General features: G+C 33.1%; 2 protein-coding genes across 2 annotated transcripts; one reads left to right on the top strand and one right to left on the bottom strand.

Annotated features, from left to right (window-relative positions):
* Positions 1-2,223: 2,223 nt before the first annotated feature.
* Positions 2,224-4,367, top strand: LOC125222558 (2-alkenal reductase (NADP(+)-dependent)-like). Its single transcript, XM_048125237.2, has 5 exons — positions 2,224-2,445; positions 2,834-3,011; positions 3,150-3,316; positions 3,391-3,473; positions 3,837-4,367. Exons 1-5 carry the CDS (start codon positions 2,227-2,229, stop codon positions 4,213-4,215), a joined length of 1,026 nt encoding a protein of 341 aa, XP_047981194.2. The 5' UTR covers positions 2,224-2,226; the 3' UTR covers positions 4,216-4,367.
* Positions 4,368-5,131: 764 nt separating this feature from the next.
* Positions 5,132-7,056, bottom strand: LOC125218462 (6,7,8-trihydroxycoumarin synthase-like). Its single transcript, XM_089063326.1, has 2 exons — positions 6,688-7,056; positions 5,132-5,743 (listed from the first exon to the last, which is right to left on the bottom strand). Exons 1-2 carry the CDS (start codon positions 7,039-7,041, stop codon positions 5,132-5,134), a joined length of 966 nt encoding a protein of 321 aa, XP_088919452.1. The 5' UTR covers positions 7,042-7,056.
* Between the last annotated feature and the right edge of the window lie 13,333 nt (positions 7,057-20,389).

Here is a 20,389-nt window from a genome sequence, read left to right as displayed (position 1 = left end):
ATTGGTTGTTCCTACAAAATGTAACTTGTTTTGGATGCAGAAGTAGTACTACTCGCTCTAAAAAAATACCCAAAACAAGGTAGTTAATATTCTCAATGAATCAATTTTAGACTTGATACTATCTTAATTTAAAAAATTGTATCGGAACTAACCCTCAAATAAAATGTGCATGATTATTAAATTGATTTTCTATCAAGGAAAATGATTTTTTTTTCATAGGCTAGGTTTCTAATTGATATACCTACTGTTATCATTTATAATTTGATTAATGTACATAAATGATACTTTTGGTAGAATAAATTAACTCATTTATTTCTTCGAACGACTTCAAAAGTAAATGGTTGGCACCAATAATATTCGTGTTTATCATTAATATTAGAAAATTTTGTATACGTACCATATAAAATGGTCAACTCTTTCCTAAAAATTAAAGTAAGAGAGACAAAAAAAACAATAATGGAATTAGTATAAATGGACCAAAAATGGAATTAGTATTCATTTTTTAAAATGAAAAGTTTCTATTTTTAAAAAACGGATCGAGTGAGTATTTGGCATCATAATGCACATATACATGATGTTGGCAATAATGTACTGGTAAAACTCCGAATGTTTTTTCGATATCTTTATGAGAAACTTCTTACTTCTAGCATAAAAAAACACATTTGAACTTAATAAGGCAAGAAATCGACTTCACAAATGTTAATCATCTTGGATAGATACCGTAAGTAAGATAGTAAGTAAGATAGTAACCCATGTTATAGCACCAATTGTTGGTCGTGAAATGTATGGTCAGTGCTTTTTCATTTAAAATGTTGTTTAAGGCATTCGAATGGATAAACATGTTTACATCGTTGTTCAATCGGAAGACAACAACAAATGCATATCAAATCTAGAAGTGTTAGTCGGTTTGATGGTTTTGTATGATATTGAATGTGCAAAATTTCCTAATATTAATAATAAACTCGATGATTTATTATTAAGTAGTACTATAAAATATTGCAAAGTATTTAATATTACACATGACCATGTCACAATCAGAAAGGACGCAGAAGAGACAACTATGTATTGATATCATGTGAACAAACAAAACTGCTTTTAAATACTAAAAGATTCCTACTCCAAGCTCACATATATTGAACATATTCCATAATCAATTGTCGGGAGAAAATGACGTGCTGTAATACGACAAAGCGAAATTAGGATACTTCTTTCTTCCTTGTGAAATCGATCCAAATAAATAAAACAAGATTAGTGCAGGGTATAAAAAATATGAAACAAAAAATTGCAAGTGGAAAATTCAAATGGCAAGAGCAATTAGACTTAGTCTAGAAGTCGTACACAATGTGTACAATATGCTAACAAACTAAACTACTCCGAAGGATTAATGAGAAACACAAACGTAAAGCTTGATAACTTGAAACTAATTCTAGAGCTAAGTTATTTGGGTAAGAAATTGTTGAGCACGACTATCCCACGTCAGGTGTTAGAGGGAAGTTGGAAAGTGTATATAATTCTTGTTTAAACCTAATTAGTTTGCAGGACTTTTGAGAGTGACCTAAAAACAAATCCGCGCGGGCTTGACCCAAAACGGATAATATCAAACTACTGTTGCAGTCGACGATCCTAACAAGTGGTATCAGTTGGGCCCAATATGACCAAAGGGCTAGGCCTGGATGACCTATGATCGAGTGGGGCCCTGGATTACTTAAGTTTGAGTCAGACCCGTAATGTCTCGATGTGTCGACTGTGTCCGTCTGTTCCTGATGTGGTCTCGGTTTGAGGGGAAGGTTTGTTGAGCACAAACCCACAAACAGATTCCACTTCGGGTGTTGGAGGCAAGTTGGAAGGTGTATATAATACATGTCCAATCCCAATTAGTTTAAGGCCTGTAACCCAAAAACAAATTCATGTGGGCTTGATCCAAAGCAGAAAATATCAAACTACTACTGAGTAAGAAGAAAAAACATATCAATTTTTCATACGTCGCACGGAATTACTAAGTCAGCGAAGAAATGCCAATTCATTAAGCTCTCTCTTGATATTATAATAGTGCAAGAAAATTATTCAATTTAATATTTGTTGAACCAATCATTAATGTATTTTAGACTAGTGGAAGAAAACTATTCATTTTTATTTGCAATAGAATAAAAATATAAGGCAAATTTTCCTATATAATGAACCCAGTCCATTAGGAATAAAAGTATGCAACACTAATACATAGAGAAAATGGAGGAAAATAAGCAGATCATATTGAAAGACTACGTGAAGGGTTTTCTAAAAGAATCTGATTTGATTTTGAAATCCTCAATTGTTGAACTGAATGTCTCCAGCGATTGCAACGGCGCCATTTTGGTGAAGAATCTCTACTTATCTTGCGATCCGTACATGCGTGCTCGCATGGTGAAGATGGAGGGAAGCTATATTGACGCTTTTACCCCTGGTGAGGTGAGTATATTCTACACATTTTTAACTGCATGGCCTTATATATATTACTCCATATGCAAGTAAATCAAATATTAAAAACATCTTATACGATACTAAGAACTCATCTGAAAATTACATATTTTAGCTATCGTGTGGCTGGTAAGTCACCATGTGGAACTAAGTTTTTCCAAAAATAAGAAGATAAGGGCATATGGGTCATTTTACTTTTTTAAGTCATTTTTCATATACCATATTTTAAATTAAAAAGAATTTTATAAAGATTCTGACAAAATTTCGATTGTATATGATCAGATGAATTTTTATACAAAAATATGTCCTAACGAAAATTGGCATGTTGATCATTTCAAATGTCACATTGTTATTAATATTATTTTTAATTGTGGAATAGGTTATTGAGGGATTTGGAGTTGCCAAAATAGTGGATTCTTCAAATCCAAATTTCAAGAAGGGTGATTTGATTTGGGGCATGACAGGCTGGGAAGAGTACTCTCTAATCAAATCCACCGAGGCTATATTCAAAATTCCTTCTATTGATGTGCCTCTCTCCTATTACACTGGAATTCTTGGTAAATTACTATGTCAAATTATCTGTATTGTGTTGTGTTGTAAACACTACTATTTCTTTATATAGTTGAGCAAAATCAATTTTTTAATTCATACACGATCAATTAAATTAATAGGCAGCCAAATGAAATTTTGTGAAGGTATGGCTGGTATAACTGCATATGTTGGATTTTATGAGATTTGCTCTCCGAAGAAAGGTGAAACCGTGTTTATATCTGCTGCATCGGGTGCGGTTGGTCAGCTTGTTGGCCAATTTGCTAAGCTTTTTGGGTGCTATGTCGTTGGAAGCGCAGGATCACAAGATAAGGTGTCTTATCAAATTTATATGCCATTAATAAGTTTTTTTTGTACATATATCTAATTATATATATTTTGTTGAAGGTGGATCTTTTGAAGAACAAATTAGGGTTCGATGATGCATTCAACTACAAAGAAGAATCTGATTTGTATGCTGCTATGAAGAGGTAAATTAAACATAATATCACAACAACATTATTTCATGAAAGTGTTCAAATTTGATCATAGTGCAGTTTTTTTTGTTATAGTACTCTTTTAGAATGATCCGGAAAAAAGTTACCTCGTCATAGAAAATATAATCAATGATAAATATGATTAACTATGAATGAAGTTGTTAACGTAAACTAATCTATATCCTTTGCCGGCTTATCAATAATTATTACTCATATTATAGAGTCCAAAAATTGACCAAATATGAAAAATGATTACTTTTTAGGGACGTACGGAAATTAAAAAATTAAAATATTTACTATAGATGAAAATATACTATAGTTTCAGACTCGGCATTTCCCCTTTTATTGTGTAAATAGGTACTTCCCTGACGGGATTGACATATATTTTGAGAACGTTGGAGGCAAAATGCTTGATGCGGTGCTCCCGAACATGAGATCCGGTGGGCGCATCGCGGCTTGTGGGATGATATCACAATACGATGTGGAGGATAGAGACGCTACACACAACTTGATATATGTGATTATAAAGAAAATCCGAATGCAGGGATTTCTGGTGTTCGACTACTTCCACCTCTATCCTAACTATTTGGCCATGGTTGTACCACTCATAAAACAAGGGAAATTGACTTATCTAGAAGACATTGTTCATGGCATAGAAGCTGCACCAGCTGCTTTAGTTGGACTCTTTTCTGGTCGCAATCTAGGGAAGCAGCTTGTAGCTGTGGCTCGTGATTAACTAATACTAATCCTATACAAGTATTTAATGTGTGTGTGTGTGTGTAAAATCCATTTACCAATTTATACTACCTTGTTTATCATACTCCCTCGTCCACTATTAATTGACACACTTTGACCCAACACGGGTTTTAAGAAATGTAATGGGACAATGGGTTAAAAAAGTTTATGGAATGTGAGTCCTACTTTTACATACACTACAACAACAAAATTCTTTAAGGACATTTTTTAATGCAATTAAAGAAACTAATTTATATTTCTAAATATGCCACCAACACTTCAAAAAATGTACTTATTATTGGTGTTCCAATTAAAATTAGAGTGTACAAATGGAAGCTTCCTATAAAAGCAAAAGATTAAGTTAATTTATGCTTTCTTTTACGTCCTAAATTGTTGTTATTTTAAAATTTTTTGAAACGCAAGTAATTGTGTCTCGATTTTTATACCTTCAAACTTAAGTTTTCTATAGTGATATCTGTTTTATATAAAATGCGAGTGAAAATGATTTAGTGGAATGTGTGTTCAATTACCAAAAATAATAAAAAGCAAGTGTGACAAATATTGGCGGACAGACAAAAGGGAAACTAGTGAAAAATAATGACCGACGGATGGAGTAAAAAAAATCCATCCAGGCAATATAAAAGTCTTGACTGCACCTTTCTATTTTATTTACTCTAATTATGAACACGGGCAATATTCTATTTAACCATTCTCTCAATTTTCAGCAATTATGGAGTACTTCATAATTTCTCACAATTTCAAATAACACAGTTCTGATTTCTGAAAACAATCGTAGAATATACAACCAAAAAAAGTAATTCAACAACCATAGCAACACTAAAAGAGTGATTAAAAATTAATAAGAAGTCCACGTTACGCCGTTTATTTAATTACTTAGATGAAGACAAGCGTTAAAACTAAACAACATAGTCTCTGGCTACAAGGATGAGTGGATTTTTCTTGTGCATAGTTATTCCAGGTACAACTTCGGTATCTATATCTTGAGCTCGAATCCCCGGAGGCATTTCCCAGTCGAAATTGTAGAGAAGACTTGCAACCGTGAGTTCCACGTTTGCAAGTCCCATATACATCCCAGGACAAATTCTTCGTCCCGATCCAAATGGGATCGCTCCGAAGTCTTGCCCTGTGATGTCAATACTGGTATTCAAGAACCTCTCGGGCCTGAAGTCGTATGGATCTTCCCAGTACTCGGGATCTCTTGCAACTGCCCACGCGTTAACATAAACCAATGTGTTGGGTTGAATCTCATAACCCTCTAGTGTGCATTTTTCCATTGTTTGTCTCGGTACAAGCAGTGGAGCTGGAGGGTACAACCTCAATGCCTCCTTAATCACTGCTTTCAAATAGGGAAGATTAGGCAAATCATCTTCGTCTAATTTTCCCCTTTTTCCTATCAAATTTCTGATTTCTGCTTGTACTTTTTTCATCACGTTTGGAGCTTTCATTAGCGCCGTCATCGTCCAAACGATTGAGACAGTCGTAGTATCTGTTGCAGCAATGAAAATATTCTACAAAATAGAAAATCATAGAGTGAAATTTCATTTTTAGCTTTTAGTTCTTCTCGCTTTCCGACTACAAGTGGGAATACACGTTTATATGCAAGAGGAGAGATTTCATTTTTTAATTTCACTAACTTTATATTTTAATGTAATAATTTATAGTACTAGTTTGTAATTTTCACTGACCTTACATGTGCAATGCAGTAATAGTTTTTAGATTAACCATATCCTACTCCCTCGTTCCTGAAAATTTATTATTTATGAACTTTGGGTTCGGCATGAGTTTTAGTGCATTATTGATAAAGTAAGAATGATAGATAAAGAAAGTTTTTTTAAGTATTCTTAGTGGAGAATGGGTCCCACCTCATTAGAGAGAAGAGAGTTTCCAAAATTGAAAGTTTATACTTTTGGGGACAGACGAAAAAGGAAATACTCCATACTCTTTAGGGACGGATGGAGTATTAAAAGTAGAGTCACATGCCACTAACATTTTTAACCCACTTTCTATTACTCCCTCCGTCACACAACAAGAGTCGCATTTTGCCGTTTCGGTCCATCCCATAATAAAAAGTCACACTTCACTTTTATCATACATGGTAAGTGAGTCTCAGATTCCACTAACTCACTTCACTAACATTTTATTATAAAATCTATATAAAAAAGTGGACCTAATATTCTACTAACTTTTCTGATTTACTATTCTTTACATTTCACATGTGTCTACACCAAGTGTGACTTCTATTATAAGACGGAGGGACTACATTTTTTAAAACTTGTGTCTGATCAAATGGTGACGTATTATAACGGATAGAGTGAGTATATACAAAATATAGCTAATGAAAATGATAAATATTGGTGAAAAGCTTAATGACACATTTATATGCGAACAGATAAAAAAGAATATGTGATACTTCATTTAATAGGGGACAGAGGAATTAATAAATAATGCTTACCATTAGGAGTGCTTTGATCTGATCCCAGCCAAGCTCAACAGATAAAGAATTATCCTCTTTCAGTTTGATCAAAACAGAAAGCACATCTCCCTCCTCCTCCTTCGACCGGCGCTTCTCCTCGATGAGCTCCTCGTAGAACGAATCGAGATCCCAGAAAATCTTCTCCAGCCGATCCACCAAACCACTAAGCTTATCAACCCAACCAAACCAAGGAAAGTAGTCCCTCACATAGAAACTCGCCATCAACTCCTGAGCTTCCCGCAACAGCTTGTCGAATCGCCTCATCTCCGCGCCATGCTCATCATATCTCTTCCCAAATGCAACTCTGCATATCAGAGTGCTGCTGAGCGCCATTGCAACGGCGCTCAGTTTCACAGCCCCTCTGACGCCCCGGATCTTATCCAGCATCTGGGAGACCTCGTCCTCGCGGATGGAGCGGAAGGACTGGGTCTTCCGGATGCTGAACAAGTGGATGGAGGTGATCTTCCTCACCTCCTTCCAGTAGTCGTCGTAGGGGGCGAATACCATGTCGCAGGCGTTGTAGGAGAGGCGCTGCTGGCCGTGGAGCTTCGGCCGGCTGCAGAAGCCGAGGTCCTGCGTTTTTAGGGCTTGTTTGGCAGCTTTCGCAGAGGAGACGACGGCGAGAGGGGTGGAACCGAGTTTGAGTTGCATTATTGGGCCGTGTTTTTGGGGGAGTTTCCATAAGTAGACGTGGTGGTCGGTTGCGGCGGCGAATTGGTGTAGGTTTCCGATGAGAGGGAGGCCGGGGGCCGGGGGGAGACGGCCTGTTTTGGGGTTTTCTTCTTTTGTGGATGATTAGGTATGTGAGTATTAGTGGGAGAGCTATGAATAGTAAGAGCTGCATTGTGGGGTTTTTTAGGAGGAAGATTATGGGGGAGAAGTGTGGGTTATTTTCATGGAATGAAGTAGATGTTTAGATAGATGATAATCAAGAAGGAAACATAGATCGCTGTCACATTTAACTTATTGAACTTTCATTGCTCCGTGTCCGCAAAAGAAATTTCTAATGGCATCATCTCTCGTAGGAGAGGTGAATTTCTTATAAACTATTTCCTCTGTTCTATTCTAAGTGGAACATTTCTAATTCGGTATGAATGATGCAAAACGTATAGAGAAATTAAACTGAACGGAGAAGTAATCAAGATGAAAATATAATTATAAAAAATAAACTGCGTCCAAAAATAAAAGCAACGCTATTTATAATCGTTTAGAAAACCTAGAAATTCAAAAGGAAATACAAAAGCAAAATAGAAAATTAAAACTAAGTCCAAAAATATAGTAAAATGTCGTTTTCACCCCATAAACGATGTCGCGATTTACATGTACCGTGCGAATTTCAACTTATTCTGACACCGCAGGTTTTTGCTCGATTTCTACGTTGAACCTGCATCAATAGGACTTTATGTAGTGGAGAGAATAAAGTAAGAGAGAAGAAAAAGTATAGAGACTGATGTTTCCATGTTCAGAAATGTGTCATTTAGAGTGGGACATCCCAAAAGGAAAAATGTGTCACTTAAAGTGGGACGGATGGAGTATTATGTTTGCCTTCTTTTAATGAAAAATCTTCTCCAAAGAAAAAGGTACTCCCTCCGTCCCACTGAAGATGACTCACTTTCCTTTTTGGTTTGTCCCAACCAAGATGACACATTACTAAAGATGGAAACACCTTTATCTCTACTTTATTCCCTCTCTCTTACTTTAAGTCTCTCCTCCTAACACACAAAATAAAAATGCATAAAATTCTGTGCCGCCCAAGGAAAGGGTCATCTTCCTTGGGACAGAGGGGGTATTTCAGAAGGTATTAAATATTTTCCCATTTTAAGGAGGTATTTGGGAAAGTATTATACCTTTATGTTTTGGAATGTATCTTGTACTATATTTTTTATTTGAGAAAATAATTTACCGTTCTATATATTTTTGAGTGTATTAAGTTATCTCTAACCAATTATTCAAATTCAAATCCATTTTTGAGTATATGTCACACTAAAAAGTAGTACTCCCTCTGTCCCTTTGTAGTAGAGGCATTTCTTTTCGGCACGAGATTTAAGAAAAATTATTTTAAATGAGTTAATAAAAGAAGAATAAAGTAGAAAAAAGGTAGAAGGATTGAGAGAGAGTAAAGTATTTTCGCCAAAAAAGGAAATGACTCAGCTACAGTGGGACAACCCAAAAAGGAATACGACTCAGCTACAGAGGGACGGAGGGAGTACTAGTTTTATTCATACCGTTTACGCTAAATTCCAAATTTACACCCTCTTTTAGTGTACTTCTCACAAAATTATTGCAGTAACACCATATTTGATGTTGTTCTTTAAAAAACTCCAAAAATAAATTTGGGTTTAGTGTATACTTGGAAAAGTTTTTAACAACAAAAATAAGTTTTGGTATATGATTGGAGATGGTCTTAGAATAAAACCAGAATCCATACTGGCCCGTTTCAGTTGGCAAAAATTTATACTCCATCCGTCCCACTCAAGATGTCCACCTTTCGTTTTCAGTTTGTCCCACTCAAGATGTCGACTTTCTATATTTGGAAATAAATTCCTCTTTCATCTCTGCCCATTAAAATATTCAACTCTTTTTTTCTCTCTACTTACTCAACCTAACAAGTTCTTCTAAAATTTTGTGTCACTCATGAATAGAGAAAATATTCAATGGATCTTCCATACTAAAGTGGCAATATGAGTTGGTGTACCCAACTAATTAACTTCTGATAAATGAAAAAGTAAATGGCTCGCATCCAACTAGACATGCCAACTAATAGAGTTACTTTTAGAAGATATGCATTAAATCACTTTATGAAAGATATGCATTAAATCACTTTTATAGAATAATACGTAATATTTAATATTGAAATCATCAATATATTTTTTCCTTTGTGTATACACTACATACTTATATATAATATAATAATATTTTATATGTATTCATCCTCTTTAGGCAATAATAAAAAAAAATACAATACAATCACGTAGTACCACACTTTGTTAGTATTATTTTAATTTTATGACTATAATTTTCTTTTTCTTATATATTTATATATAAAGTATATAGGGGAGTGATCAGTTGCTAACTTATTATTTAATTGCTAACTACAACTAATTTAAGACCATAAGATTTTAGAAAACTTGTGGTCTACAATTTTCCACGTGTAATTTTCGTTTTTATTAATTAAATCGAAAAAGATAAAAAAAACTACCAAATTAGGATTTTGGATGAAAATGTCAATATAGTGTTTCGAAAATATCAACACAATGCTTTGAGAATGTTAACACATGGCTTATATTTACATTCTACATGTATTATATTAACATATTTTATATATCATATTGACATTTGTTGTTGTAGGAAAAAATTGAAAAATTTCAAATTTTTTTTCTAATTTTGACATCGGAACATATGCAAGTGATATCTTGTTAGAATCCTTATGCAATTATCTTTAATTTGATATATGTTGTGCGAAAAAATAAGTTAAATCGAGAAAATTATATGCATTTTAAAGTTACGAGATATTTTTCAAAAGTTAGTTACAACTAATTTGTTGTAAATTGACCTTAATACCCTTATTAACTTTGTTTGTTGATCGTATTGTTTCCGGAGCTAAGAGCATCGGCAGCGGTGCTCTTACCGCCGTCCGTGCCGTTGAGCACCCTTACGTGGCAGCGTCTGATTGGCCAACGGTATAGCCGTTGGAAAATTCGATTTTTTATTTTTTTTAAAAAAAAAAATTCAAAATTTATTTAAAAAAATGTTTTTAAATAAAAAAAATATTTTCCCACTTCCCAACAAATTATATCCGTTTTCTACCGACTTTTAATTTATTTTTCAATTTTTTTTCCCCAAAATTCACATTTTCATCTATAAATACCCCCACTTCAACACAAAAAAAAAAATCACATTCTCTCATCTTTTTTCTCATATTCTCATCTTTGTAGGATTTTAATTATGTATTTTTTTTATTTTCTAGGATTTTAATTATGTATTTTTATTTTTTAAGATTTTAATTATGTAATTTTTATTTTTTAGGATTTTAATTATGTAATTTTTATTTTTGAATGTATTTTTATAATGTAGAAATATTTTTAATAATTGGAGTATTTAAATTGAATAATAGAATGGTGGGACCCTTGAGCTTGTCCTTAGCTAAGAGCACGGATGTGGGTGTTGTGCTCTTAGCTAAGGACAAGGTGGGTCCGGGCCCACTTCTGTGCTCTTAGCTAAGAGTACGGATGAGGATGCTCTAATGATCTAGGCAGCCCTTAATTTGAATATGTAATGGCTATTATTTAGTTATAGTTAGCAATAAGTATTGAGTTAGCTATATAACACTCCCCAAAGTATATATGTAACTAAAAATACACACACAAAAAATGATCATAATTTAATTCTTTCTATTTTTTAGTGCATTTAAAGTGTTATATATACTTAGTAACTTGAAAGTAAAATTAAATTATACCTATTTAAGTATGTAAATATATTTATATACAGGAGCAAAAAATATTACTAGCAATTTATATATTTCACGATTATACAATATTCCATAAAAGTGGTTTAATAATTTTTTTAAGATTTTAATGCATTAAAAAGGTTATTTATATGAAAATAAAAATTAAATCATAACTATATGTAACATTCCTCAATTTGTCTCTCATTAATTGATACGAATTTCTTTTCGTACATTTACAATTAATTGGCACTCTTACTGTTTACTATTTTAGATAATGATTATGTATTCTACTAACTTATTTCACTCACATTTTATTATAAAATTAATATATAAAAGTAGGACTCACGTTTCACTAACTTTTTTCACTCATTTTCCATTACATTTTTTAAAATTTGTGCCAAGTCAAATGGTGCTAATGAATAGGGGACGAGGGGAGTTATACTCAAATCGACTACAGTTTTTTGAAGAAACAACGGTGGATTGATTAAAAGTATTCAACGATACAATCTGGAATAAAAGACCAAAACATAAAGGGAGGATACATAAATGAGTTATGAGCTAGAATATGTGCTAACATATTGTTTGAACGACGAACCCTAGCAACTACCACGTCAGGTCTCGTAGTAGTAATTGTTGACATTCCGATATGACGGCTCCATATTCGGACCAATCGGGTGGTGTGTTCATAATGGAGAAGACCATTGTGCATCTGTGTATATGATATCTGGCCCAGGACACTCTTGAGAGACATACTAAAGAGTAGTGCGAATGGTTATCGCTTCAGATACACGGGGAGGCACAATCACATATTGACAAGATGAAAATGCATTAGGAATTAAAATGTCATGCGATAGCAATAAATAATCTGTGCCGATCATATTGGACTCTGCGAATGTAGCAGCATCCGTGTAACACTGCCTGCTTTCGGATGGGGCTATTCCAGTGCTGAATTGTGGAGATTCACGAGGAGCTATGGGGTCTGCGTGAAGGCATGATTGTTTTCCGCCTTGTGCCGTTTGCCATTCTACAAGTGCTTCTCGAGCTTGGTCAACAATTACTCTCAAATCGACTACCGTTAATTTCGACAATATTGCCTAGCCTACGTGCGCTGCATGTTATATACTCTCTTCGTTTCATCGAATATGACTCACTTTTCATTTTTGTTTGTATTAGCTAAGATGATCTATTATCAAAAATAAAATAATTTTATCTCTATATTATTTTCTCTCAATTACTTCATTTACTCCCCTAAACTCATTAAATAAAGTTATAGAAAATTCCATATTATCCAAAAAATTATCATTTTCTTAGAACAGAGGGGGAGTATTACTTTTGTAAAATAAAAACTCTCAAGTTAGCCAGTCCTGTTCAACAGGTCATTGATATGACAAATTTACTACTAGATCTGAAATCTCTTTATAAGAGTAAGTTTATTAATGGTTGCATCACATGATCGACACGCCCAATTAACAACAAATTATTCTCCATTCGTTCCATAAAAATACGTCATATTTCATTTTTCGCCCGCCACATTCAAATTAGTTTATATCCATTTATGAAAATATTTTTCTCCTTTTCGTTTACTTTATTATTTATGAGCTCCACTATCCACTACACAATTTCAATTACTTTCTCCTTCTCTCTTACTTTACTAATTATGCATAAAATCCATGCCAATACCAAATGACATATTTCTATGAGACGGAAGGAGTATTAATAATGCATAAAATTCTATGTAATACTTCCTCCGTTCAATAAAAAAAATAAGCATATGATATGGTACAAGAATTAAGATTAAATTGGAAAAGTAAGAGAGGAGGAAAATGTTAGTTAAAGTAGTATTAGTGGATGGTGGACTCTATTATTATTAGTGTTTTAATGGTGGTGTAAGTTGTAAATAACTTGATAACTTTTTATAAATAAAAATTCTAATATTTTTATGGGATGGAAGAAATAAAGAGTGCACATATTTATTGCGACGGAGGAAATAAATACATTTTGTATCCGTGAATAAAAATCTCATTTGAGATTTTAATTCGTCTATTAATAGAAATTTCAGTTCATACATATGTACTATTTCATTCTAACTGGGTGAAATCAATAGATTTCACATCCAAGATGCCTTTGAAAACTTCTTCAGATATAAAACTATGAGTATTGAGAGACGCTCTTGTTATGCCCAATAAGAGGGCTCGGTAACAAACCGCTTCTTCCAACGCGTGCCCCATTCGTTCTGCCCGTAACAATTCAATTAGTTCTTTCGAAATTTTCTATAACAGTCAACGGGCAGGGAGGGACTCTTACTGTCTTTATAGACCGTACTTTTTTCTTGTTTTTTATTTCCTTCTTGACTCTTAAAAAGGGGAAATAGTACTATACATACAAAATGTTTGAACAATGTTTCAAATTAGTACAAAAAGTTTTAAATAACTGAAAGTGGACTTTATTTTGCTATTTGTTTTTAAAGAAGGGGCTTCAAAGTATTAAATTTTAAAGGCGTTGTGCTATAGTATTTACTCTGAGTTATTTGGGAAATTTTCAAACAACAAATCTTGGGAAATTTTTAAACTGCAAACCACGCAATGAGGAACTTTTAAACAGTGTCTTTGCTATAGCAAAAAAATAAACGGATTTTTTTAACTTTTTGTTTTTATAAGGGGTATCAAACTTAGTTTTTAAAGGAAAGAACTAACCCTAATAGCAGTGTTTCTATACGGTGTTAAAAGAAATTTAAAAGAATGTATTAATTTAAAACAATAATGAAACTTTTACTTTTGTATTAATTTGAAATGTTAATGAAATATTTTGTATGTGTGGTGTAATTTTCCCTCAAAAATGTATATCCACATGCATACTTCAATCAACGGAGATAAATTTCAAGATAAGAAGATTGGATATATATTGATGAATTATGATTTTGTTCTTGCCAAATTTTGCTTATTAAATTTAAAATGGGGGATAACAGCAGAGTTCTTGTAAAAATGTACTGTATTAATTCATGTTTTTTTCTCGTATGAAATTATACTCTTATAACAGCATAGTTCTTGTAAAAATACACATAATTAATGCCATTTCGATGCTAAATACTCTATCTGTCCGCGAATAGGAGTCCCGTTTTTTCATTTTAGTCCGTCCGCAAATAGTTCACTTTTACCATAAATGGTAATAGGATTCCACCTTCCACTAATTCATTTCACTCACATTTAATTTAAAACTAATATAAACAAGTGAGACCTCTATTCCACTAACTTTTTCCCACCCACTGTTTTTAACATTTTTTAAAACACGTGTCGTCCATATATGGGTATCCTAATGGCGGACGGAGGGACTATATATCAATTTTTCTCATCAATAATCTTAATAATATGTTACTTAATACTTAATGGATAATAAATAACGGTATAAAATTTAAAGTATGTGTATTATTAGTACCTATATGATATTTTAAGATAAACGGGCAAAACTTTGGACTTTCCCTATTCTCTACGTAGCGAACAAATCATAGAACCTCAACTAGGGTTTGCCGTTTTTTAATCTTCCAACATAACTGTTCACACTTCACAACTATTTTCTTTGGTCAATCTGCACATGTTGGTTGATGTTATAAATACATAGTATATGGGTAGGTAGATCCAATCAAACATCCATAGCATGGTTTATTAAACGTGACGTAAGGCTTTAATTTAAAATAGGTGATGTATAATTTTTACTCCAGATTCTCATTGGCAATTAAAACTAAAAATATAACATATAACTGTCCCACATCGGTGTCAAGAGAAAATTGAAACTAGTATATAAATTTCATGGGCCACTCCTCTTAGTACCAATTGGTTTTAGGATGGAACCCATGGATTTCTATCATGGTATCTCCCACGTCGGTGTCAAGAGAAAACTGAAACTAGTATATAAGTCTCATGGACCCTCCTCCTATCACCAAATTGTTTTAGGATGGAACCCATGGATTTCTATCACTCACAAATAATTTCTTTGATTATAAAATTGTTTGAGCTCAACATATCTTACTCCCTCTGTCCGCTATTGTATATCCCAATTTAATTACAATAGCTCGAGTTTTAAAAAATTGTTTGACTTTGTAAAAGAAAGTAGGAAAAAAGTTATGTTATTGGAATGTAGGAATGTGATCAAATGTAAACTCTAAATATTGTACAAACTCAAAACTATGATCTGAACCATTGAAAAATGTCAACAGATCACAAAAAAGCATCAACAGGAAAATGTCAACAAAATTTCAACGATAGTCAATGATTGATGATGTGTTGATATTGTGTTGATACTGTGTTGACATTAAAATCTTGAAATTTTACACTGTTTTGATATTGTATTGAAACTGTGTTGAAGCTGTGTTGAGGAGTTTTGAGTTTGTACAATATACTCCCTCTGTCCCATTAGAAATGAAATGTTTTCCTTTTTGGTCTGTCCCATTAGAAATGAAACGTTTTCCTTTTTGGTCTGTCCCATTAAAAATGAAACGTTTCTAAAAATGGAAACAATACTCTATCTAGTTTTTCTTCTCTCTTACTTTACTCTCTCTTCATTAACTCACAAAACAATACTACATAAAATCTTGTGCCGAAAAGCAAATGTTGCATATTTAATGAGACGGAGGGAGTATACGTTTGCATTTTATTACTACCGCTTGGAATGTATATCCTACTTTTATGTATTGGTTTTATAATAAAATGTAAGTGGATTGACTTAGTAGAATATGAGAAACACTTGCCAATAATAGTAAAATGAAATGATATATTTGTTAATAGACATACGAAAAAGGAATAATTACGACATATAATGGTGGACGGAGGAAATATGTAACAGCCCGGATTTCTAGGGTATAATAAATACGGCGACTGCTACTTAGGTGAACTTAAAGGCAACAAGAACGTAAACTAGGGTTTCATTTAAAGAGATTTGACCAAGTGTTTAATGAACTATCAAGGCAATAAATCAACGGCTTAGTCGCGAAAAAAATCAAGATGAAGAGATAACATAGGCTAAGCTCAAAAGTCAAGGGTTTATTGTAAATCCAACAAAACGCAATATTTCACAATATTCCAATTCAAAGAAATGAGTCCAAATCAACCAAAGATAATAAATTTCCAAATATTCAGCGGAAGCAATCCAAGAGAAAGCGAAGCCATGTATGAAGACACGACTACACTTAAAGTTCCAAACATCCATTTTATTCGATTCAACTGTCTCAACACCACCGACCGCCAGTCGCCGCTCAACATGCACATAGGGAAAACACATGCAGGGCTGAGTATTTTTAATCATACTCAGTGAACTCGAGTTTTTGCATTTATTTAAAGAATAGCATGGAGTATCACAAAAATATTTCATGGACTGGCCAGTCAAACAATACCTCCCATTTTCTCATCAATCAACAATATCATGGTGCGACGAAGTGTGGCCACAATTTCGCCCAAGAGACCGGCCGACTAGCAAGGACGGCTCCCGATCTCCTGTGTACACTAGCCTGATAGGGTTTGCGGCCCTACTCAGACCCGAATTCGTTTATATAGCCCTATAGCCTAATGAAGCGCACTCGCAAACTAGGCATCAGACACAATATCCAAAATAATCATAGGCATGGCATAACAGTTTAATCCACCCTTATTACTCCACTATCATAATTTGCAAGATAGGAGAGAGTTAAGAATAAAGCCCACCTCGATTCCTAGGCCACAAGTATGTTCTTCTTCTTGTTATCACTCCGTGAACGCGAGTTCTCACCTTTAATTTATGTATTACAAGTAAGTCTCAATCATGGATCAAAATCATCCATGTTCTCACGTTTCCCTTCTTCCCATTGATTATTTTTAATATCACCATTCAAAATCAAAGTACGATTATCAAATCGCCTTTATTCGCACAACAACTCCAAATTTATCATCAAATCATGTCACGCATGAGTGTTTCCCACACAACACACACACACACACACAGCACACGTGTGCACGCATGCCGAGGTGTGCACACACACACACACACGGTCACACACACATACACGATCACACACACACACACATATGCATCCCAAATTCATCGATTGTTTTCCCCTTCACTCAATCTAAATGCATGTGAACTCAAGAACACCGATTGATCGGTAGAAGAAGAGAAGATCAAAATAAAAATACTTTTTCAATAGAACAATCGGTAGGAAACAAGTAGTAGCCTTGGTTCTTCAAGATTTCTTGAATTACAACTTCAGTTCTTCTCCAAAAGATGATGAATAAATGGAGAAATGTAGAAGAAAAATTTGAGAGAGTGGGGAGAGGGAGAGAGCGACGTGAAGAGAGGGGGGGGGGAGGGGGTGATTTTTGTTGTGATCTAGGGTTAGGTTTCTCACTCTTATTTATAGAGTGCAAAATATAATCCCATAATTAAATAAGTAAAGATTTGGTAGAGATATGAGATAGTAGTGGCGTTAAAACTGGTGAGGAAAAAGGGGATTTCGAATTTTTATGCTATTTATTAGCATAGGATTTAATTTGGATATTTCACGGAGTAGGATAAAATATCACGGAGCAAAATAAAAATAATAAATCTCCCCAATCAACATGAAATAGGCGTGATTTTCGATTCCTTCCCAAAGGAATTATTTAAAATCCTAATTTAATTAGGATATGACAAGATCTTCTTAGATATGGCAAGATATGCTAGGATATTTGAATTTATTTATGGAAGAGAATAAATAAGGGATCAAATAATATAATAAAAATCCATTCTCCCATAAAATAAGGGGATTTTCGAAAATCCACCTAGAAACAACATAAGGGCCGAAAATTTATGGAACAATTAAGGAATATTCTGACTTTGGATTTAATTTGGATAACTATCCCAAGCAATAATTAAATCCAAGAAAAATAGGATTTCTTCTCCATTAAATAGGAGGGGTCGAAAACTCCACTTAATTAAATAATGTTCCTATTTAATTTTCACTCATCCCTAAGGAAAATAATTCACCACAATTATTTCACCCTGCATCAAAATATTCACGTATTCGAATTTCACCTCCACATCACATTTTCTAACGACTTTGACCATTCCACGACCACGTCATATTTTCCACAATATTGACTACTCAATAGCCACGTCACATATTCAACAAGTTTGACTATTCAACTCAAACTCAACTCCATATCGCAATTAGGTCACAAAGAATATTGCAATAAATCACTCATCATTTAATCCACATATATCATAGCATTAAAAGCATTTAATGCAAAAATTTTCACGTCTCAAAAATTAGGGTTCGAAAAAGCGGGGCGTTACAAAATACCTAAAGTATTTTATAAGTCTCCAACTCAACAAGATCACCAATTACAAAGCATAACTGGAAGAGTTTTGTGTAGTTGGCAGTCGATAATCACATTTCTATTTTAAAGGGAAATAAAATACTACTCCCTCCGTCCCAGAAAGATTGTCTCAGTTCATTTTCTGTACTCATTTTGCAAAAATAATAATAAATAGGTAAAGTTGAAAGAGAGTAAAACAAAAGAATGATTAATGTAGGTAAGACTATTCTCTACATTATTCTCTCTTTTACTTTACTTTTTCTCTACTTTAACTATTTATTATTATTTTTGTAAAACGAGTGTGAAAAAGGAAATGGGACAATCTTTCTGGGACGGAGGGAGTACATACTTTAGGTGAGTTCTCGGTATAAGCATTATCATAGTTTAACTTTTTTTATATTTTTATTGTAATATATTAAAATAAATTTTATGAAATTTAACTCACAAAAATCAAAGCTAAATTTATTTGTTTTCTTTATAACTACAAATAAATGAATAAAATGACAAATCGATATTTGATTTATATGAAATTTGAAAACTAAATATTTCAATAATATTTTTAATAGTATTATCAAACTAAATATATAAAATAAAACTAATAATGTTAAACATGGGTTGAACGATGATGATATCCAAATATGGTATGTAGTTCCCCTATTTTGAATACTCATTCACTAATTATATTCGCGTACAAACTAATACTATGTCATACTGGTTATTAGATAGTATAAATTTGGAATTAAAAAAATTGTTAGATTTGAATAAAGATGCCACTGGACTAATTCAAATGTTAATTTGAGTGATTGGTTATGCCTTTCTTATTTTTATTAAGTGAGATTATAGACCAAAATTTATGAGCGGGCTTGCATGTATCCGCAGGACTAATTCAAATGTTAATTTAAGTTTTAATTAGAATTAATAATAATAATTAAACTAATAGGGGATTTTTTTGTGCATTTTTTGGGGTGCCCACCATGCGCATGGCTTCCACCCAAGACAACCTCTATATTTTATATTGGTTGTAATAATTAACTTCTTCTAACTTGAAAGTTTTGTCCATATATTGAATGTTATAATCCAATAACTTGTAACTATATTGTAACTACTATAGTTAGTACTCTCTTTGTTTCACAATACTTGACTTGTTTCAATTTATGTTAAGATGAAATGATGCAAAACGTATGGAAAAACAATACTGAATGGAGAAGTAATCAAGAAACCCTAGTTTCTGTAAAAACGAAATTATAATTATAAAAAATCAATTGCGGCCCAAAACAAAAGCAACACTATTTATAAGCGTCTAAAACCCTAGAAGTTCAAAAGAAAATAAAACACAAAATAGAAAATTAAAATAAACTAGAAAAAACAGTAAATTGCAGTTTTCGCCCCGTAAACAATGTCAAATAGCCAAAATCCATCATCCGTCATCTCAATTTAGTTGCGATGTGTTCGATCCCGAATCGCGTTTCGCATATACCATGCGAATTTCAAATCATTCTGACACCGCAGGTTTTTGCCTGATTTCTATGTTGAAACTGCATCATGAGTAAGAAAGTTGAGAGCATGAGATCTAAGAAAATTCAGTTTTAAAATGGTCATGCTTTGCCATCAAAACGATCGAAGCACCCCACCATCCCATTATAAATAATTGATACTCATATTTTGTTGGTTTCACTATATTAATCAGTTGTTAAAAAAAACAAGAGAGATAGAAAAAAATTACTAAAGTATTATTAATTAAGAATGAGTCCCACCTCAATAGAGAGAAAAAAAATTTCAAAATTAAATAATGCGTATTATTATTGTATAGACTAAAAAGGAAAAAAATACAACTCTTTTTGAGAGAAGGGTTAAATTTTTTATTCCTTTATTTATTTTCTCTATTTAATTTAATAAATATTTTTTTAAGTCGTGT

Source organism: Salvia hispanica, chromosome 1 (genome assembly GCF_029641045.1).
Source record: "Salvia hispanica isolate PSC_SH4W2 chromosome 1, Shi_PSC_v1, whole genome shotgun sequence".
Classification (NCBI taxonomy): domain Eukaryota; kingdom Viridiplantae; phylum Streptophyta; class Magnoliopsida; order Lamiales; family Lamiaceae; genus Salvia; species Salvia hispanica.
This window is presented reverse-complemented; position numbering and strand designations above follow the sequence as displayed.